This window comes from Dermacentor silvarum, chromosome 10 (assembly GCF_013339745.2).
Source record: "Dermacentor silvarum isolate Dsil-2018 chromosome 10, BIME_Dsil_1.4, whole genome shotgun sequence".
NCBI lineage: Eukaryota > Metazoa > Arthropoda > Arachnida > Ixodida > Ixodidae > Dermacentor > Dermacentor silvarum.
The window spans coordinates 24,434,194-24,457,501 of NC_051163.1; the positions used below are offsets into that span (position 1 = coordinate 24,434,194).

Below are 23,308 nucleotides of genomic sequence, written 5' to 3' on the forward strand. Positions count from 1 at the left end.
GCTTTTCTTCTTAGAGAGGGGCAGTGTTAGGTAGCAGGCGATTATGTATCAAAGGAAGTCCAATATTTACGGCGTCGCATGTCTCAGCTACAATCACTGCTCGAATACTGATTACCTGTTTCGTACATCTCACAACAATTATATACTCTCTAGATGCACTAGATAGATACTTGTTACTCTTCCATGCTTGTGCCAGTTTCTTGGGTATGTTGCGCGCGTGCGTGTACAATGTATATTAAGGGGTCATTTCATACGTTGTCACTGTCATCTGGAGCAGAATGATAGGCGTATGGCTCCAGAGAAACAACAGCAGGAGCAACAATTGTTTTTTTGAAATAGCAAAAAACGCACCGCCGCTACACATTCAGATGTACTTTCTAGAGCTTCAGTCGAAGTACTCTTGCCAGGAATTTTACACGTATGTCTCAAAGTCGCATGGCGCACCACATGAACGAACTTTTCAGAATAACCAACTTTTCCGAAATAGCTGTTTCAGAAGTTGACTGCTTATAGTTTCCATCTAAATATATTTCAGTTCCACGAAGTTTCAGTACTACGAATAACGAGCGTGATTAAGTTTCCATGTCTGGTTTCAACGCGTCATGTCTGTCTTTCTCGACATTAATGAAATGACAGAGCGTCAGATACTACAAACTTGGCAATCGGAGGGTTCTAATAGGTGTCTTTGCCTGCCTGTTGCCAACTCGTACTATTGAAGCACTTATGCAAATGTACGGGAGCAGCAACGACAACCGTAATGTAAGTGCTCCTGCACAATCGTTGCAGTTGTGGTTCGCGTGCCATTGCGCAGTGATTACTAAGTACCCTGAAACAACAGCGAAGGACAACGATTACTGTTCATGGACATTCACAGAAGCAAGCAAGAAGGCGACGGCCCGACCACGGAGTGTTATCTCACCTGCTCGGCACTGGGCACGCTGTTGCCCTCGTTGTGAAGTATCAGATAAAAGGCCGTGCTGCAGTGCCGTCGGTCTAGGATCGAAATAGCTTGGGCGAACATAACAGATGCTTCTTTAACATGGGCTCTTGAATGTTCAGAGCGCTGGGACCAGGGCTCGTTCACACGTACGACGTCGTCCCTCGTTAAATCGAATTAAATTAATTGGACGTGCAACTGCTTAGTAGACGGCAGTATATCGCGAAAAATGTACTGATAGGATTCATTAGGCAGACATGCATGCATAAAAATATTCTGCGGTCCTCCATTTCATCTATCATTTGTAATCGGCGTTCGAGTACTAATTAGGTCTTCCCTTTACGACTGGATCATGTACTGCAGGTTGTAATTTTTTAAACGCGGTGTTTTGGAACACGAAATTTAAAACAAGGCACTGCTTAATTCAGACAGGTTAGCATTGCATTTCATATTCGCATGGAACAAGCGGTACCATTTCCCGGTGATTAAGCATACGGATCACTTTCGATATCTATTTTTTCAGTCTACCGCGTCAGCTTCATTTAATTTGCGCTACATTAGTGTCACAAACGGCTTGCTTGTGCATTCACCTTCATGTGGTGATAACACCGAAAATGTTTGGATAGTAGCTCTGCCCAGTATATCTTTGTAAGTGTAATAGTAATGACACGTTCGAATTGTGGAGTCTATATAAACGCTTTTTCTTATCGGTTCCTAATTTTGCAGGGTTATATTACTGCTGGCAATACGTTCCAGTTGTCCCTGAGGCTGGTGTTCAGGGCACATTCCTGCTTGCCCGATGTGGTATCTTCGACCGCATGACAGCGGTGTATCATAAACGACTTCATCTTCACATTAATCGTGCCTGTGTGCATGTTCCACATTTGTTGTAAGCAGCTGCAGTCAATGTCTTGCTTTGAGTTGTGCTCTAACACGTCGTGTTTATGTAAACATTTAAAATGAACGTTAATGGCAGACTATCTGTATTTAGTTTCTGGTGTGTGTGTGTGTGTGTGTGTGTGTGTGTGTGTGTGTGTGTGTGTGTGTGTGTGTGTGTGTGTGTGTGTGTGTGTGTGTGTGTGTGTGTGTGTGTGTGTGTGTGTGTGTGTGTGCTGTATTTTGCGTGCGTGACATTCTCTGTCACAAGAAACGAAGCCAGCGGCAGCATGATTGTTTCTGAGTCATATATGCATCGCACCGGACTTGTGAAGCCTTAGAAGCTCTGTAGTGTCAGAGCGAGAGCTCGCCGCCCTCTTTAGAGTTAACCGCATGAAATGAAAAAAAAATCGTTACTGAAAAAACAAATCCTGCAGTACCCACCTTGGGTTCATAGCTTTGTAAGCGACAGATCCAGCATTACGACAAGAGACGCGCTGCAGATTTCAGCGACGAACGCGTCCCTCAGCCATCGGGGTGGACCTTGCAGAGAAAGTGGAATGTTCAACTTTTATTCATCATTAAAACGTGTTGAATACCAACGTCGTGTTCGACCTTGTAGAAACGCGCCGCGGTATGATGAGAGATGCTCGACCTGGTTTGAAGCTAACCATCGGAAATCGAATCGGTAACTAAACAATGAAAGCCCTCTTCTTAAAACTTCCTAATAAACACTTTGACGACCCCAATTTGTTGCGCCTGTCTTGTATACATCGCTTCGATCTCTGCTCGCACGTGCTACGCTACTTACGCATGAAGTATCGTGCAAATGTGTAAATATAATGGTAAACTAGAAGAGATGACCTTATGTCACAGTCGAGCTTCGATTTGTATCGGCACTAGGCATGTCAGTGTGAACGCTGTTCGTTGTTGATGGCGTAGTCTGAGCACAGATGGATGGATGGTTATATCCCCTATGGAACGGGGTGGTGGGTTACGCCACCTGCCGGCGTACAGAACGCTGACAGCGTACAGCGTCGCTTGGCGGTGTCATGGCGGGAAGGGGCGGTTTACCGCCAGGGCGCGGCACAACAGCTGCACATGCAAGGCTGTTTTATGTAGCCTCCCTCACTGCACTAAAATCAAATTAAGACGACGAATGGTGCCCCAGACGCGGTATTGTAAAATTTGACCTATAATATCTCATCGTAACTCTTCTTGAAATGAGCGCAAGTCATATTGAACTAAAGTGCTTGTGTTTTTTGCGGATGTGCTTAGAATCTCGTTTCTGGGGTTCTTGGTGCAAAGACATTTAGCAAGTATTTGTCGGAGACTCGCAAACTTTGCTAGAGTAATTGAAGCGGCTAACAACTAATTGCCTTTCGTAGGAGTGACGTTCTGACGGCACACGCACGAGTTCTTGAGTTTTCATTGGTGTTGTATCAATGTTATTTACCATGTAAGTTAAACATCAGTTCTGTTATATGATTGTTGCGGCATCACAGTGCATCAGACTTGCATCTTTCTAAGGTCGTGTACCTAGTGTAGCATTTCTATGGTTACCCAACGAGAAAACTGCCCGACCGTCCATCCGTCCATCGCGACGATCGCTTTAAAGATGGCTGTGAAAGAAGACGACGACGAACGCGCGAGCAGTGGCACGAGTGCGTCACTTTGGCCGCGTGACGTGTGCATTTAGGCATGCACTAGGCCCACCTTTAGTGAGCCAGAACTGTGGAGCAGCCGTGGCTTCGGATCGGAACGTCATCAGCGCACCTGGCGCCGCCCCGTGCAGTAGCCTGCTTGCCTCATCGGTTCACGTTACGCCGCCTTAATTCCGCAGTAGTCCACGTCATCGCAGCGCTGTCGCATTTACCGTAATGGCGTCAAGACGACCGCAGCCGCTGAGCAGTGCTCTACAGGATTACCGGCAGTGTTGAGTGTGAGCACTCAACACCACGTCGCCACTAGGAAATGGTTACGCATCATTAAGATAACTGCCTGAGGAGATTCTGTGTAAATTTTTCTAAGCACACAACGAATCTGAGAGAGTTCCGAGCAGTGTTGTACAATCCAGGCCGAACCAGCCTTAGGTTGATGTTTATACTGTAATCGATAGGTTGCGCATTCTTTAGATGAGCGCGTAAACCGAGGGCAACGCAAAAAAGTTGTCTCAGTTTTACCTGAAAGGCGAAGCATCAATTGCGATAGCAAATTTGTAAAGAGCTATACGGAGTAATGATGTTAGCTTTATCGGCTGTATAAACTTGGACATGCAGCAGCACCGGCAACACGCAGAACTGTTGTCGACGGCGTCGGCGTTTTGCCCGCGTTCGCTCAAAATGCGTGCGGCGTTGGTGACTGTTGCCGGAGCCTCTGATATAAATAGGCACTTGGTGCCGCAGCTAAACATTGCCTCCCTTCCCTCCCCCTCCCCTACCTCCCCCACGGCCTCTCGCGCGTCGGAAGAAGGCGCGTTTGCTTTACATATATGGTGATTGTAAAGGAGGAAATAGACGCCTACTTCTGCAGCCCTTAAGCGAGCACGGCGCAGAACGCGCGTTTGTTCTCCGCCGTGCGTTCACTCCCCGTGAAAGCGCGCGCCCCTCGCGCCCTTTCACTCGCACATACAGCGTTCGGCGGCGACGATTTCGTCTCCATTGACGTCATACGGAACCTCACGGCGACGGCGACGGCGACGGCGACGATGACGGCAGAAATCTGCTTTTGAGTGTCCATATAATTGCTATCGCAATAAAAAGGGAAGAACACAGGCCTAGCGCTGTCCTGTGTAAGGTCGATAAAAACCGACGTCTGCCGTCAGGACAATCAGAAAAGGGCACATAAATTGCCATTGGCTGCGGCGCCACGTCACGAGAGCGCTTCGACGGAGCAGAGCGGGTGAAAGAGGACGCCTCCTGTTGCACTAGAGCGCCAGGTGTTGCGTGAGGGCAGAGCTAGGGCATCACCGCGACGCCACGTCACCCTCGCCCTCGGACGCCTGTGTTATCCGCGCGTTCCCTGTCCGCGCAAGCTCTCGCCTGCGTTCCAATTGCGTCTCGGTAAGGAGGCCAAATCAAAACGCGCTTGCTTTCCCGCGAGGAGTTCATAAGTTCAAGGGTCGCGCAGCGGCGTTCAATTGCACATTAATGCTTTCGCATTCAGAACTCATAAGTGCATAGGTGTCCTCGGATTTTTCGTTTTGCCGTCATTTTCCACGCCGACACAAAAAATGCATGAATTCCAACTCGCCCAGCTTTCCACCTTACTGCCGATAGCTTGCGCATAACGACAAGATATTGTTCAAGATTTATGATGACTGTTATTTAGCGTTAAAACGTGTCGACTTACGTGACACGACGTGCTTCACCTTGTCGAAATAATGTCACTGGAACCTTGAAAGGTACCGGGGCCCTGTTATCCTCACTTCCGCGCTGCCGATTGGTCAGTAGCCGTCACGTGATCGACTTCCTACCATAAATGGTCCACCCGGTGACGGAACACGCGCGTTGACTAAGCAATCGGTCGCAGTCGCGGCACATCTAAGTGATCGATGTGTTTGTATTTTGTATCTTGTGTCTTTTGGGGACATCAAAAGGTTTCTTGGAATTCAGTAAAGCCGTTCCATCACACACTCGATCAATTCAGAAAAAAAAGGAAGAACAAAAGGTATGAACGGGGGATGAGCTTTTTGGCTGCAGAAGCTTTCTTGAGTTCGGGAAATCGAGAAAGCACCTTTTGGGATACCAAGTGACCGCATTTCTGTCTTGCTGAAGTACTTTTTACAACACCGAACTGGAAGAACGACAGCAAGCTCAGTATAACGACATGAACGACAGCTCGGAAACGACATCCTTGCTCAGGATAAAGCGTGACAAATTCACTCACACTGGTGACACCTGACTTTGAGAGGTAACCGTTCCTACATACCGAAATTTTTAAAAAAAGGCGTCACATAATGCCGTGTGCACCGCTGAAATTGCGTCATTCACCTCAAGTCTCAGCTACGACAGGAATTTTTTTTTTTTTTTTTACCACTTGAGCGTCGGTAGTGTAGTATCTTGTTCACTCTGACTTAAAACGAGTCCAACGTTTCCACCCATGGTTCTCAATAACCCATGCCTTTTCTCTACTACAGCCACGTGGGCTATTTCGATCCTCATGGGCGTCGATTGTTGTGAAGCATTTCTTACTCGAGTAAAGCGCGATCTCAGACACGGTTTAAAACGATGCGTAGCAGCGCTTGATTCAGAGTCGGGTAAATGAGCCTGTTTGACACGGGTATCTGGTACGGTTTTCTCTGGGAATTTAAAATTAAAATTAAATTATGGGGTTTTACGTGCCAAAACCAGTTCTGATTATGAGGCACGCCGTAGTGGGGGACTCCGGAAATTTGGACCACCTGGGGTTCTTTAACATGCACCTAAATCTAAGTACACGGGTGTTTTCGCATTTTGCCCCCATCGAAATGCGGCCGCCGTGGCCGGGATTCGATCCCGCGACCTCGTGCTCAGCAGCCCAACACCATAGCCACTGAGCAACCACGGCGGGTCTCTGGGAATTTCATTGGCGCCAACTGCGAGAACTATCTCTTACTAATGCGGAAGCTTCATAGGTATGTCCCACGAGGCAGAAAAGCTGCCGTTGTAGGCAACAAGTGGTGCCAAAGATGATCATTAGCAGCGATGTCATCAGCGTCTTGTATGACGCTAGTCGTAATACGGAATTAAAGTCAGAGCAAGTTGGAGTAAGGTGACTTAAGGCGGAGTAAAGTTAGTTAAGGTGAAAAAAAAGTGGAATAATCTGGATTAATGTGGATTGAAGTGGGTACAAATTAGGGCGCGCTGAATTAAGGTGGATTAAGGCTGGTACAAATTAGAGCGAGGGGGTTAAGGTGGATTAAGGTTGGTACAAACCAGAGCAAGGTGGATTAAGCTGGACACAGGTAGAGTTGTGAAGGACACGTGACAACGTACGGCGTCACGTGTCATGGAGGTAACCAGTTAAGTAGAGATCTTATAATGCTTTCGCATTCAAATCACGTAAGGATACTTAAGTGACTGTCAATTTATTAATCACTGCCGCAAGTACAGAAACCGCGAAACTTTCTCTTCGCGCTTTCCGTGGTGCGTCGAGAAGCTACGAGTAAGAGCAACACCGTCAGAGTTGCTGACAAGAGAGGGTTGCACGTGGACCAGCAATGTATAAATCCTTAAAACGATATCAATACGTCTTCACTCTTTTCTAACCGAGCCTTTAGAAATCGATCAATTTGATCGGTAGTTTTTTTTTCTATACGCTCGTAAACATTTTCGTTGGAATTCTTCTACTAGCAACGCCATGAAATGTCTGGAATGACGCCTGAACTTTAATTATTGGTCAGATTTGACAATTTTCGGCAGATTACGAAGTCTGGAGAAATGAAACTTCGACTGGTGGTGTGGTCGAAACTGGACTCCAGTGCAGCTTCCACTTCCACTCGGCTATAAGAGCAACCCACGGTGGGAGAAAATAAAGTTGCACTTGATATTAGACTAATAGAATTGCCGTGCTTGTCGTGTCGCTTCGTCCTTTTCCTTTGCGCTGCCGCTAATCATGAACTTCAGCCAACTTGCGTAACTCGCGCCGCTCTTCTGAATTATGAAAATAACATGCACTCATGAGAACCTACCGTTGTTAGCCTAGACGTCGCATCGGAGAAATAAACAATGCGACAGAAGCTTCTGTGTCTTCCCTGCTGCTGTCATTTAAAAATTACATTCCGCAACATAACTTTTGGAATTACAGGGCTTTGAAATTACAGGGCTAAAGAAATGAACAAGCGGGCACGGGGTCCCATTGCTGGTTTAACACCAACAACAGAAGCTCCAGCGAGACGATGCTTTGTCGCCTTCAGTCATTGTGTACACATTTGTGTACGCGACTTGTTCTTGCCATTTCTGTCCGGTGTTGGAACGAGCATTAAGCTGCGGTTAAATTGAACTCCCTGCACACTCAGTGCGTCTTTATCTAAATTCAGCTCGCACTGAGTGATTGGTACACATGACCACTTTATACTAAAGAAACTGTCATGTTTTACTGCATGTTCGACGTGCTGCGCGTTTGGTTGGTGAGGGCGAAAGAATGTTTTTTTTTTTTTTTTTTGAAGACAATGTCATCGTTGGCGAGTCCCGCGGGTATGTTTCCGTGAATATGTGCAGTCTCAAAATCTGGGCCGATCCCAAAGGTTGTGAAGACTAAAGCCGATCCCGCGGGTATGTTTCCGTGAATATGTGTAGTCTCAAAATCTGGGCCGATCCCAAAGGTTGTGAAGACTAAAGCCGATCCCGCGGGTATGTTTCCGTGAATATGTGAAGTCTCAAAATCTGGGCCGATCCCAAAGGTTGTGAAGACTAAAGCCGATCCCGCGCGTATGTTTCCGTGAATATGTGCAGTCCCAAAATATGGTTCAATCCCCGAAGGCAGTGCAGACTAAAGCCGATCCCGTGGGTATGTTTCCGTGGGTATGCACAGTCTCAAAATGTGGGCCGATTCCGAAGGTTGTGCAGGCTAAACCCGACCTCATGGGTATGTTTCCGTGGGTATGTGCAGTCTCAAAATGTGGGCTGAGCGCGAAGGTTGCGCAGCCAAATAAATTGAAACAGTCCGACGCTTCTCCTGCTTCCCTCACGCGAGGTGGATGATGCGTACAGTGCCATGCGCAATGAATCCGAATCTATAGGGTGTTTCAGCGAACACTTTCAAAAATTCTTAAAGGTTGCCTGTGGCAGATAGCACAATTCTAGTTCATGAGCTGGTCTACTTGAAGAGGCGGACATTACTTGCACAAGAAATTTAAATGCATAATCCAATAATTAACAGAAATTCACTAATTAAGTTTTTAACTAATTACCGGATGGCCCGTGTTGCAATTTACAAATTGTAGCCGTGGAGTTTGCAAGGCGGATCCACTTGGAATGAATTCTCGGGATAACACCAGTTTCGAGATATTAATTCCCGAACTTTGCGGAGAAATGCATTGGCGTTCCAGTTAGGTTCTTAACAAAACGTCGCTTTTTGCATTGAAGCACAAAATTAACTGGAACGCCAATGCATTTCTCCGCAAAGTTTGGGAATTAATATCTCGAAACTGGTGTCATCCTGAGAATTAATTCTAAGTGGATCCGCCTTGCGCAGTCCACGGCTACAATTTGTAAATTGCAATATGGGCCATAAGGTAATTAGTTAAAAACTTACTTAGTAAATTTTTGTTAATTAGTGGATTATGCATTTCAATTTTTTGTGCAAGTAATGTCCGCCTCTTCGAGTAGACCAGCTCATTAACTAGAATTGGGCTATCTGCCACAGGAAACCTTAAATAAATTTTGAGAGTGTTCGCTGAAACACCCTCTATTACCCCCAAATCGCCCACGAAGTCATTCTAGAGGCCATTCTAGAGGCATTATAGAAGACAGGTCATTCTCGAGGTCATTCTAGAGACATTCGAGAACACATTCGTCCAGGAAAACTTCAACTAGAGGTTCAACCACTTTCCAATTTTCTTTTATTTCACTTAATGCTAAGAGGCTAGAGCGAACGACAAACTTGTTCATGTGCGTTGAGCCAGTTATATCAACAAAAAAGAACAGCATGAATGATTGTGCGCTTAAGCGATGACTCGAATGACTCAAATTTTAGTTAGGGATTAGGAAATGTACAAAGCATCATCCTACTGCTTAAAAAATATAAATTACGTAAGTGTGAGACATTTATCGTCAGTAATCATAATTCGTGACAAAAGGCACTATAACATCGCAAAAATGGAGAAGACAAAAATGTGGTTGTGACATTTTGCAAGCCGTCGTTGTTGTTTCCAAGAGTATGACAATCCGGGACAGACGTGACGATGTCCCACTGTCCATTCAGTGGGCTCCCCAAGCGAAAACCAGTCGTGAGATTTTCTTTCTATTTTTTTTTTTGCGCGCCGACTCATGAGAGCATAAATAATGGGCGTGTGAATAGAGATGCGATGATGGGTTGAGTGTTCCTCGCGTCCAGGGATTCGAGTCCGCTCGGCTAGACCCGGTTCGCACGGTGCGACCTGTAGAATGCGTAGCCGAAGAGTGCAGCGGCGCCGATGCCGATTCCCAGCAGAATCATGAAGAACGAGAGTCCACCCGCCGTAGCTGAAACGCAATAAAAAACAATAGTATTAAATTATGGGGTTTTACGTGCCAAAACCACGATCTTATTATGAGGCACGCCGTAGTGGAGGACTCCGGATTAACCTGGACCTCCTGGGGTTCTTTAACTTACGCCTACACCTAAGTACATGGGTGTTTTCGCATTTCGCCCCAATCGAAAGGCGGCCGCCCCGGCCAGGATTTGATCCCGTGACCTCGTGCTTAGCAGCCCAACACTATATAGCCACTATGCAACCACGGCGGGTAGCTGAAATGCAAAGCGACGATCTTAGTCGGCCATCTCGAAGGCATGCAAGTTTGTTCATAATCATACGGTATAGTAGAGTACTGCGCGAATGCGAAGAAAAAAGGCTGCACACAAGATGACACACGGAAAAAAAGGGAGGTGCAGCGCTTGAACTACAGTCAAGCGCCTCCGAACGAAATGACCTGTATAACGAAGAAATAATTCTGTCCCGCTTCTATTGTGAGCTGTGCGGTGCTCGACCGTTACAACGAAATGACCTGTATAACGAAGAAATAATTATCTCTCCGTTCTACTGTGAGCTGTGTGGTGCGCGACATTTACAACGAAGTGAGCTGTATAACGAATGCTTTCGGGCGCCCCAAGCACTTGGTTATAAAGGCGTTCAACTGTATAGTTGCGCATGCGCCTACACTATTTCTTAGTCATCTTGCGAGCTGGCCAGTCTTAAGGGCTACCACAGTGGCGTTCGCAATAAATCACGAAACAAGCATTTTCAGGACACGCATAGTAAAGTTTTGGTGATGTTACGAGTACCGGCGCGTTCAGCGTGACGTCGGCCTACGAGGTAGCAGATTGGCATGCGTGTCCGCTTTTACGGCCGTGTCGTTTTAAATTACATTAAAAGGAAGCCTCTCTTCGTTTGAGTTCAATCCACCAGCAGCTCATCTTCACTCGCACGTGAAGCTCATTTCGCGTAGACTTGGAGCCGGTAAAACAAACTTTGGGAGTACTTTGGAAAGCTCATCTACAAGTACCGACCATCATTCAGACTTCAGTCAGTATAACGTTTTCATATAAATTTATTAGAGACGACTTTATAGGGCTTAATTTTCCAGAAAGCTTCGTTAAACTTTAAAGGTACTCGTTAAGGGTTGTAAAGGAAGTCGCCATTCACTCTTACTGTTTAGGCGCCTTCACTACTGAGCCGATAAGGTAATTTTAGATGAAGAAGAGCGTCAGAACTTACCATTGCTGTGAAGAGATGCACTGAGCGCGTAATCCATTGGTCTGATAAGGTCAGCTGAAAAACAAAAAACAAACACACACACAAAAAAAAAAAACACTTTTGTCACTATCCCAGAACATGTGGCAGCTGTGATGACCAGAGTTTTTCAAATAGAGTTTCGAAAGTGTAATGATTTAAAAGTTTTCAATGATCACGTTTACCCTAAGCTTCTCACACGTAGAGAGATAGAGAAAAAAAATTAAAGCACGACGCCTAAAACCAACTTTGCACTGTTAAGAATGGTCAGCTTAAGCCCAGCAAAGCTGGCAGCTACGCTAGAAACATGGAGCTCTGGGAAAGTGCCCATTGTCACTTCGAACCAATCTTGAACCATGGTCATTTAGGCTACTGCATCTGAGAGGACAGCTTTCATATCCGTGAAAGTCTTCTTTGTTAGTACGAGCACGTGGTCAAAACGTTAGGGCTGACATGATGGACATCGACTCATGTTTGTTGTTGTTTCCTCGTTGCTTCAATACGATAGCCATTTTGGACGCACGTCACACACTTTTATTGTAGGTATCCGTCTGACGAAAAAATGTAGGCCCATCGCAACGGCAGTACAGCCTAACACAGCGTCTCAAAGCGCTAGCTGTCATGAGGGTATACTGCAAGAAAATGACAGGTGCCAGAAGTGTCAAAGTGTCGCAGATGCACGCGTGTGATCTTGGCCTAATGGTTAGAGCATTTGGACTGCCGTGCTGGCGCTACCTACACATTATCGGCCGTGCGAACAGTCCGGACTACGAGCAGTGAGATATACCTGAGGCTACAGCGCACCCGTTGTGCATCTGCCGAAGGCATGCTGTTTAAGTACAATTACTGGCAGAGATTTTGTCAAAACTCATCACTCAATCTTTGTCTGAAAGGGTTCTCTTGAGGCCTTGGCCTGACTCTCGTCGAGCGCGTGAAATTCTAAAGGCTATCGTCAAATTCTCGCATGACAGCGGTTTTTATTTGAGACATTGAAGATTATTCGCTGATCATGTTCATTCGCACAATCATTTTCACCCTCACCATCAACACTCTTCTCTCTCTCTCTTCTTGCTCCCATTTCTCTTACAAAATACTGAGTAGCAGGTCAAAAATTAGATTCAGGCTAATCTCTCAGCTGTTCTATCATAATAAACATCTATGTTCGGCGGAAGGTTTAAGGAATTCTAGCACGAATTTCGCTGTACTTCCTTAATTAAATAAGAGACCAAAAAGCACGAAGGATCGCTATATAATGGAACTGATTCTCATTTTGTCTGTGATTCCAAGGAAGGCTCTGTCGAGCCTCTTCCACTAGAAGTTAAGATCTTAAAAAAAGGAGTCGAAGAATGATTGCACGGGAATTCGTAGAAAAATTATTCATTAAAAAAAACACATACTGCTAAGAGTGTCAGCTAACCCTCTGTAATTAATTAAGGGAATTGACATGAACATTTGAGCTTGCATTTCTAAAACAATCCGTTGATACTGGATGCAAAGTGGTGTACAACAAGCCCCCGCTATAAGTGTACTAGGTGCTGCCGAAATAAATCGGCAGAGACGCTTAAGACTGCTTACGCGTGGGAACGCGGAAGCATTATAGTCCCTGACTCCCTATAGTGAAATGTTTTCGATTGAGTGAGGCCCAGTGCGTGCGCCCAACGACGCACGCGCTAGGCCACACCTTCGGTCAGCCAGACGGCTGCGACGTGACCGTGTACAATGACGCACGCACTAGGCGCACCTTTAGTCAGCCAGAACCGTGGAGCCGCCGAGGCGTCGGGGAAGCGTGCTCGGGTTCGACTACCACCCAGACCGAAACGTACCAAGTATTATTTTCAAAGCCACTAATTTACTTTGCTTACAGATACCTCCCTGAGAAATTTCACGTCAATCCGAGCATTTTTGACGTCTTCTTACTCTTTGCGTCGTTGGCCATTTTTAGTATCATCGCTTGGTCACGCCGACGCCGGATTTTCGCGTAATGGGGCATATGATGCTTTCGCATTAATACAATAAGATGCTAGTTGTAAGTGTGTGAGTCTGTCCTGTGGCCCCTCTCTTTTCTCCCGAGTTTTCGCGGTTACTTTCGTCACGATGAGGAAGTGTATACTCACGGTTTCCTGTGTAGGCGTACGTCGAGCACACGGGCGACATGGTCGTCTTGACGGGTTCGTCACTGTGCACGTACATGGTGCAGGTGCCGACGCCCATGTTCTGTTTGCCGGAGGCGAAGCAGAAGTCGAAGTCCTTGCAATCGAACGTGGCCTCCCAGCACTGTCGGGCACACTCTTCGGCCGACACCTGACTGATCGTGGTGAACTGCTGGCGGTCGATGACACGCTGGTTCTTCATCTTCTTGAAGTCGTACAGGTATTTCTCTGCATCAGTTAACATGGGTCATTAGTCAACGCTTCTAACACTTTACCTTCGGAGAGTTACCTCATAATGAACGGCCAAGTTAAACGACAAAAAGCACTGTGAGAAAGGATACGTTGATGACAGCATAGCCGAACCTTATAAAAAACAAGTCAGGGCGCTTCCAGCACATCACCTGCATTACAAGTAATGTCCAAACGTACTTCCCCACCCCTTAATTGTTCTGCGCTAAATAGGTTCACCGCTGTGATGCCTTTCATGCAATAATTACTTCAAGTTTTATCGGTGACTAAAACGCGTGTAACGCAGCCAGAACATCGAAGATAGGATAGAGACGATATCTGCTGTTCAATATATGATTAATATACGTTTCCCTGAGATATCCTAGAATGCCTTTCTTGAAGAACAGGTATTTTCTGTCACATGAACTCTGCTGTAGGGCTTCGGCGTCACTCGAGGATTTGATCTCAGTTTCTGTCGTCAGATGCCAGATCAGAAACGGAACAAATGCAGCCAGTGATCCCTAAATAAAGTGACAAAGGACTGTCGTTTTGAAACATTGAGGGTATTTGTTTAATATGACTGGATCACTGCGCTCGTAACGAGAATAAAAATAATTGTTCTCATATCAGGACGTAGGTTATTCAAGCTGCAGCAACCTTCTGGAACGTTCGACAGTGGTATTTAGAACTGTCGACCAGAGCCCAGCTTACGCGTGCGTTTGATTAGTAACACCCTACTGAAACGGAGTTCTACACGTTTTCGTAGTGCGCAAACCATCTTCCCAGACGAAGCTCCAACCTAGATGGTCTTGACTCCGAGAACCTGCTATCGCTTCACGCAATTTTGCACGATGAAGCCCACATTCGACCTACGGCAGTGACTTAGTGGCGGTTGCATTCTGCTTCCGAACATCGGGGTTGTGGGTTCGACTCCCTGGCACAGTGTCCGCATTCCCATGGAGGCTGAATGCAACCCAGCTCGTGTACCGTGCTTCGGGAAAGCAGCAAGGAAGCCCAGTTGGTCAAAACCTATCTGAAGACTCTTAGTGGTGACGTCTTTTATAACCTGTTTGCTGTTTGGGAACGCTAAACTCGGTAATCATTCAAGTGCACATGCCCCGTCACACTCATGGTGTCCTAAAGGAGCACTGGTACCTAATAGGTGGCGGCCAAATCCACGTCCCAGTGATGGTTTCCTCTGACTAATAGACACAGATCGCAAGGGCTATTTTTTTCAGAGACTGCATGCGTAGGAAGTGATTGTTGAGCCAGAAGCACGTCATGGCCGCCACATTTTAGACACCAACTATTTTTGAAGTTATAGAAACTCTACGGCACGCATATAACTCTCGCGTACCGGTATATACACTGGCTAAGCAAAACTGTTCAGCCAGTGTTTCATGACGTCTTGCAGTTCCTGGTTGCGGCAACAGTTTCGAAAACCAGAACTAGTTTCTAGAAAGTAGCTTTATATATAGTAAATTATTTAGGGCGCGCCTATGTTCGCCAGTATTTTTTCTAGTATTTAGAGGGTTAAACCTTTATTTACCGATAAAAAAAGCAATATGTGGTGTTTAAAAGACGGTGTCCGTGACGCGTTTCTGGCTGTGCAGTTACTTCCGGCACTTGCAGCAAGCAAAAGCATAGCCTTTGAGATTGGTTTCCGCTACTCGGAGGGAGCTGTTGCAGGGACGTGGATTTGCAAGCCACCTATTGGAAAATGTCATGTCGATACTCCTTCAAACACGGCGGTGTCACTTTTCTCAATTTATAGGTAACTGTAAGAAGTTTCATACATATAAGCTGCACATAAGCTGCATACATCCCGTGGTGTATCACTCACTCGAGTAATGGAAGCACTTCTCAGCGTTCTTGGCGTCCAGCTTGGCGGGGTCGCCGTACTCGCGCAGGTGGGTGTCATGCAGCCGGCACACGGTGGCCGGGTCCCGGGTCATGGTGCAGTAGTCGAACGACTTGCACTCGAACTCGGTCTCGGACAGGCAGAGCCGCGCGCAGTCCTCGTTGGCTGGAACGTCGGCAAACTTCCTGGCCTTCATATCCAGGGACATGCCTTCGAACATGTTGAAGCTGTTCGTGTACGTCTCTGCGAGGCACACACAGCGCATGCGTTTGAGAGCTGTTCGCGCTTCAGGCACGCTGCGGCGGCCAGTGTGTTCATTATGCAGATCGAAGAGAACGTTGACTGCGACGTGCCGTATTCAGCGAACGCCATGTAGGAAGAAAAAGAAAGAAGTCGCAGTTTCGCCCGAAAGCGGAGGCTTCGATTGTGATAGCCAATTATAGACTGCTATGCTGGAGTAAGAATAGTAGTTTTATCGGCCGTGTAAACTTGTAAACATTCTCTCACTAACTGAATTAACAAGCATGGTGTCAGCGCACACAGGCAAACCTGAACACATCACACTCGATGACCGCGGACACTTGCTGTCGAAACGCTGGCGTGAGGAAGCGCGGCTAGCAGCGAACGAAGTGACCTTCGTCTGTCTATCGCTTCAACGCAAACTGAGCGGCGAGAACACAGCACGCACAAAGGTATGAGCCGTCGGCGCACCGAGACTCTGCCCCCAACTCAGATCGCTTTCAAGATAGAGCCCGCGCGACCGCACGCAGCCCCGCAGTACGCATCTGCTGCCGTAGTACAGCGCCACGTCGCGTCCCCTCCCTCCCCATCCCCGGTGCCTCGCGCGCGACGGAAGACGGCGCTCTCTGTTCGCTTTCCTCCCTTGCGCGCGCGCGAGATTGAGCTGTCATCGTCGGCTAGTCTCCTAGTCTTTTTTTTCCCCTCCATGGTGAGCATTCATCTCCAAGTGTGCACGGCGTCACCTACTCACGAGTGTCCATAAATCAGCATAACAGTCAGCACAGCGCAATTCTACCTAATCTCGCGAAGGCCTCAGTTCTGGACATTGTCAAGTTCTGCCATATTGTCACGTTCACCATCTCATCAGCTCTGATTGGTTCAGAGGGCGGCTACGGCTTCTCTCATTGGCTCGAAATACCGCCATTGGAGAATTTGAAAAAAAAATTGCGCACTGGAGGCGCAATAGTAAAGAGACAGCGGAGCTGAAGGGCACCTATAGCTATTCCTGGATTTTGGGCTAGGCTAAGTACTACCAAGTCATACCCAGAATCTTGAGGAATTTATCGATTATTTGTCGATTATCGATTAGCTATTGAGTGGCTATCGATTGGCTATCGCAAGGTATTGGCACCGTATTTGGGCTAGGCTAAGCACTACTAAGTCATCCCCAGCATTTTCCAGAATTTATTGATTATGAATCAATTATTGATTAGCTATTGACTATCGATTGGCTATCGCAAGGTATTGGCCACTTATTTGGGCTAGGCTAAGCACTATCAAGTCATCCTCAGCATTTTCCGCAATTTCTTGATTATTGATGGATTATCGATTAGCTATTGATTGGCTATCGATCGGCTATCGATGATTGACTAAGCTTAAGTAGTCCCAACCATGCTTATCTAGACTTAGCCAGGCTCAGCTTCGCTAGTCTACAGGGGTATGCGCCATTGCGCTTGGACCCTTTTTGCACTGGCGCCAGGATCGGACCACATTTTTTGTCGGCTACGGACGGACTAACGGCCGGCTTGAACAGCTGTGTGGGGAGCTGGTCACGGGGTAGAGATAGAGAGGGGATGGGAGTGCTTAGATGAGCGAATATACATATATAGAGGGGACGGTCCACCGTCCACCGTCAAAGGTTGGTCCATCGACCGAAACTGTTGGGTAAATAAACCAGAGATAACTGTGAAGTTGTACTTGTCTTCTGTATATATATATATATATATATATATATATATATATATATATATATATATGCAGAAAGAGGGAGAGAGAGCGACCACCGTCAATTGCACTTCGCTCCTCGAAGAGGCAGGGCACATGACGCACGAGCTCCTGAACAACAACTTGCAATGTGGTGAACGTGGTTTAAGTCATATACAGGGTGTTTCAGCGAACACTTTCAAAATTTATTTAAGGTTGCCTGTGGCAGATAGCCCAATTCTAGTTAATGAGCTGGTCTACTCGAAGAGGCGAACATTACTTGGACAAAAAAGTGAAATGCATAACCGAATAATTAACAAAAATTACTAATTAGGTTTTTAACTAATTACCTGATGGCCCATATTGCAATTTACAAATTGTAGCCGTGGAGTTCGCAAGGCGGATCCACTTGGAACGAATTCTCGGGATGACACCAGTTTCGAGATATTAATTCCCGAACTTTGCGGAAAAATGCATTGGCGTTCCAGTTAATTTTGTGCTTCACTGCATAAAGCGACGTTTTGTTAAGAACCTAACTGGAACGCCAATGCATTTCTCCGCAAAGTTCGGAAATTAATATCTCGAAACTGGTGTCATCCCGAGAATTCGTTCCAAGTGGATCCGCCTGTATCTCATGAACTAGAATTGTGCTATCTGCCCCAGGCAACCTTTACGAATTTTTGAAAGTGTTCGCTGAAACACCCTGTATGATCGGGACTTCAAAGATGTGCGACGTAATGCTAACGCCATTTATCTCGCCAGGCTCAGCTTCGGTTGTTCACAAGGGTATGTGCTAGGGAGCCTACATGCAAGGCGCCCTAGTATGTGCCATTGCGCTTGGACCCTATCTGCACTACCGCCAGGATCGGCCCACATTTTCTGTTGGCGGTTGACACGTTACGCCCAGCTTAAACAGCTCCGCTGTTAAAACATGGCGGCAATTCTAAAACGTCTAAGAAGAACACATCTGGCCAGGAAAGAACAAGGCAATATGACCCGAGTCCTACTACACCGACGTCCTTTGTTGCAGCAGTGGCTAAGTGAAACAAATTACGGCCTCCGAGATCGAGGCCGCGTGCGCCTTAATGTCAGCGCGCGCCGTCCAATGAACTGCTGCACTACTGTAACAGTACTACTATAACTGTACTATTTCACGATTGTCACAACTGTATTCACTGGAGTAGCATGTCAAGCGAACAGCCAGGCTATCTTCAGCATATCATTAAAGCTTGTATCTCTCTCTGTATTGACTATTGTCCAATCTCAGAGTGCACGTTTAGATTGGTCAATATAGTTCTTCACGTTACTCACTGGAGAAGACGGCGCACATGGTTTGTTTCTCCGTGGCGGCGCTGTGGTACGTCCGGTTGGTGCTGAGTACGCACTCATTGGTCACCAGGCAGGAGGAGAACGCCTGGCAGTCGTCCCGGTCGCGGCAGATGTCGGCGCAGTCCTGCAGCTGGAACCTGCCCGCAGGCGCCGACGAGGCGGCACCGGGGCTGATGCGCACGCCCACGGCGGTGGTGGTGAAACCGACCACGTTGGGGCCGACTGTGTAGAAGAGATGGGAGCAATAAACCTTACACTAGCCTTTAAAATACGATTGTGCTGCCATTAAAGCAGTTTGAGCAAGACTCCCGTAAAGAAACGCTGGCTCTCCCGTAATCGAGAGTAGATGTAAGCATGGAATTGATACCGGCAAAGTAGATTGGTGCCGGGACGCAGACGTGTAAGCTAACTGAGCCGAAATAAACCTGTTTTGAACTAAACCTCATTGCAAATGTCGTCTCGGCAGAAGAGACACAAGCGTCTCGCCACGCAGCGCGGCGCCATCTCTCGAAGGTGATCGAAGATCACCCGCGCCGTGGAACTCGCGGACCGCTGGCATTGAAAAGAGCACAGGCAACCCTGTCTCAGCGCCAAAACATGACAAATCTGTAATGCACTGTATCTTCCTTTTCAACGTCCCTATTGGAAGTAACATATAAATGTTCAGCTTACAAGAAGTTACAGCTTGAGTGATATTGTGAACAAACATTAGGAAGAACTCGGACGCAATATTTTTTTAACTTGTTTGGGCAGTAACTAGCGTACGTAATGCGGTCCTGTACAACGGGTTGGGGCCCAGAGACCGCATTTTCTTAAGTTTTGACTGGTTGCCTGGATGATCTCGTTTTGTTCTCGCAACGATGCTCGGGTGTTCTCGTTTGAGTGCCCGGATAACAGCTCTGGCTTTTGGCTCAAGGTCACTTGAAAGTCGCCGACAACGAGAGCTAAAAGCATTTCGCGCTTAAAAACTTGGAATACGCTTAAGCTTCGCCTTTAACAGCATAACTCGATAGCATTAAAGGGTCCCTGACTGGTTCTGCTTCTCACGCTTTCCGGCAACTGTAGCTTATGTAACCGTCATCTTTAACGGGAAGCGCTTGCGGCGAACGCAATCCATGAAGGCGAGCTTTCTGGCTCTGTTTATTTCTTTCCCCCGCACGGCCGGCGCCGCCACTGCCGCGGAGGTGAGCGCCATCTAGTGGTGCGGCAACGAACCGAGCAGCGCGCCCCTCTGTAATTGGTAGATAGGCGGCGCGCGCCGAGCTGGGATGTTAGACAATTTTCGCTCATTGTCAACGCCGCCGACCCACGTAACGGATCCCTTAAACCTATCGCTTTAAAAGTTCCCACATGTTGAGGCAGCCAACAGGCTGCCTCCTTTTAAGGCGACACTAAAGATAAATATTAAACGAGTTAAATCACTAAACCTAACAACGTGTCCTTAGTGTGCGGCACCTGTGTTCGCGGTTGACAGTCGCCATCTATTGCGGCGGTGCCCTGAAGCTAAGGACATTAAGCACAATATTGCTACGAGAGACACATTCTGCCAGGGGTAGACGACAAAGAAGACGTTGTGCCTGCACCGACTGACATGGTCGGAAGCGTGATGAAGCGGCCGTTTCGGAGCTCCGTGATGGAAACAGGGAACTACCCAGCACCTCCACCACAAAGATGTTACGTAAAACGACACAAGGCGGGACTATTTACACTGTATTTACACTACACAGACACAGTAGCCAAGATGGTGGACAGCCACCAGCACCCGACAGAACCGTCTTCTTTGTCGTCTGCCCCTGGCAGAATGTGTCTCTCGTAGCAATATGCTTGGGGAAGCGAAACTAAAGCCTAATGTACCAGATTAACTTTACCCGTTGGACACGGACAACACATGCGCGAATTATTCATTGCTGCAGTACCTGCATCAAACAGGTTTGCACGCATTTATTTGCGCCGATACGACAGCCCCGCTACGTCAGTATGACGTAATCTATATTTTCCTACTTCAGCCGTTGCTAAGCTCAGGCTTCGACTACTTTAGAATACATTGTAGCCCCTCTTCACAATAACGAATTAACTGACTATCAAATTTAAAAAATAAGACTAATTAACTAGCAAACTAAATAACAAATGAACAAATTAACTAAATTCGTGCAGACGGCGTCAAGATCCATGACGTCAAAGTGAGTTGGTGCCAGAACTTCAAGGTGGCTTCACCCCGCGCCTTTAATTTATGCGTCTTTCCTGGCCTGCAAATCATTATTTTTTCACCGGTCGTTTTTTTTTTTCGTATTCTAGTAGGGTAACTTACTTACATGGCTCAAATAATTTTGCCCTTTAGTGTCTCTTTAAAATTCCGTCATAACTGTTAAAAATATCATCTCACCCCCTCCCAGCACCTTTTTTTATTGATATGTAACTGCAGGAGAGGTTGGCGCCTTCAGTGGCTTCGGCTACTCCTCTTTGCAGGGCAAGCAAAGATGAAAGCACTGAACAGTCAAATATCACAAACATTTGCAAAGTTCCTCACAAGCGTGAAGGAAGCCACAGGAAAGAGTAAAAGAGCGCTAAGAGACACACAATGCCTTAAACTTTTTTTGAACACTTCGACTTCCCTTTCCCATACATTACATTTCATTATGCTCCTCCTCCCCCATTGAGGGCGGAGAAGAGTGAGCTACAGGTGCATAAACGGCGGCTAAGCAAAGCAGTTGCTGCAGCAGGCAGCAATTGCTTTCAAGGCATGCAGTGGCGCTTTCAAAGCAACACTGGACAGTGGAATTGAGGCTCCGGATTAATTTTTTGACCACTTGGGGTTATTTAAACGTGCACCTGAATCTAAGTAGAGGAGCGTTATTGCATTTCGCACCCATCGAGCCCGCGACCTATTGGCTCAGCAGCAGAACGCCGCGTAACCATTTGAGCAAAAAGACAAATAAAACAAAAACATTTGAGCAACTGCAGAGGATTGAAGCGTGTGGATAGCAGCGTTCAGTAAGAATTAATGGTTAGTTCTTTGCTAAATCTGCGTGTAAAATGCACGTTTAAAACAATATTAAGTAATTTGTTTTATACCATGAGAATTTGTGCTGGGCTGTGCAGTTGTATTAAACGCTATGAACCAATCAATCAAATGTGCCAAGCAACTGTTTGCTGTATACCTGAATCCTGCACGGTGTTCTCAACTTACGATCTGTGCAAGCGTCTGTGCTACTCTTTTCATGTCAATTATTGAACCAGCGCCGCATTACACGCATTTGTAAATCTGTGATTGCATGCGTTTGCGAATGTAAGTGCGTTTTCGTCAAATTTATAAACGTGGGTAATTCCTTGTTACCTATACCTAGAAAGAAAAATCAAAGTGAAAGAAAGTACCGGTGGTGTAACAAATTTAGCGGCGCCTTAACACGTCAAAGCGCCCCAGTAACTTCGTTAGCTTGTAATAGCATAACAGAAAAGATCAAGGTACAAAGAAGAAGAAAAAGAAAGAATAAGAACGCACATCTCTTGTGCCTCTCGCGAGTTTCTTTGTCACTGGCGCCGAATGTTTGGGGAAGCGATCCGATGGAATCGTCGGTAGTCTCGGCAGTCAGGGCCAAAACCTGCGATAAAATTCGGCAAGAGATAAACAAATCTTCAGCACGGCAACTTCCCGCGCTTCTCACATACATGAATAAGGAGAGTCGAAGGAACTCGGGCCTATCTCCTTCACAATCTACATTGCTGGACAACTTGTGTGACATATTGCTTTTACTGATTCTACCATAACGCTATGACAACCTCGTCGTGTCAGTCACATTTTGTGTGCTTTGGAAAGATTTTCTTTACTTTTTTGGGGGGAATCTTAACGCGATACTGACTTTCTCGCCTCGCTGATTTTGATGGAGTTTACTGGGAACTCAACTGTTTCAGCATGATTGGAGGCTATATTCATGCTTATCCCAGGTTTCGCTATTCATCTATACCTGATCTATTTATACCAAACCACATCTTTATGTTGGCAACATTGCGTTATGCTCTTAAAGGGACACCAACGAGAAGCAATAAATCAGTTTAACCTGATTAAGTATTTTTTTTTTTCAGAACTTTGTTTTCGTTAATTTTGTGGTAGAAGGTTGATTACTAGAAATGAAACATGAAGGCCAAAGTTCTGTTTCCCTGCTTCAATTTCACACCAAAATCTGAGCTCCGGTACGTCAATGTGACTTCACAGATTTCAAGGTATCCTTTTCGTATTTCAGGCGTTGTGGAGCAGTAAAAAAAAAAAAGTATCTCAACTTGATAAGTTCAGTGTTTAGCTCTTTTAGAATGAATTGTAGTCTCTCTATTACTCATAAAAGATAGCCTGGGTCCGAGTAGGCGCCTTCCAAATCCATGACGTCACGACGAGGTGTTGCGAGAACTTCAAGGTGGTGGCGCTACCGGTCTTTCGTTTTAGAGTCTTTTCTGGTTTACCAAGCTTCCTCTCATTCTAAGAGTAGCTTTTCTTTTCGTATTGTAGAAAGGTAATATAATTAACACAGGTCAACTTATTTTTTATAGTGTCTCTTTAATATGTACTGAAGGTGTCTTCT

The 23,308-nt window shown here is 46.4% G+C and overlaps 2 protein-coding genes across 2 annotated transcripts in view; one reads left to right on the forward strand and one right to left on the reverse strand.

Moving 5' to 3' along the window:
• Positions 1-9,749: 9,749 nt before the first annotated feature.
• Positions 9,750-23,308, reverse strand: part of LOC119431218 (uncharacterized) — a 56,182-nt gene continuing 42,623 nt past the window's right edge. Inside the window, exons 19-24 of the mRNA XM_037698690.2 lie at positions 22,237-22,336; positions 18,720-18,959; positions 15,447-15,707; positions 13,340-13,603; positions 11,211-11,264; positions 9,750-9,978 (exon numbers count right to left, since the gene is read on the reverse strand). Of these exons, the coding sequence (XP_037554618.1) occupies positions 9,869-9,978; positions 11,211-11,264; positions 13,340-13,603; positions 15,447-15,707; positions 18,720-18,959; positions 22,237-22,336 (1,029 nt within the window). The 3' untranslated portion in view covers positions 9,750-9,868. The remainder of the gene's footprint in view (positions 9,979-11,210; positions 11,265-13,339; positions 13,604-15,446; positions 15,708-18,719; positions 18,960-22,236; positions 22,337-23,308) is intronic.
• LOC119431423 (uncharacterized) overlaps positions 13,491-23,308 on the forward strand; it is a 142,179-nt gene continuing 132,361 nt past the window's right edge. Inside the window, exon 1 of the mRNA XM_049657500.1 lies at positions 13,491-13,595. The gene's annotated coding sequence lies outside the window, so the exon portion shown is untranslated. The remainder of the gene's footprint in view (positions 13,596-23,308) is intronic.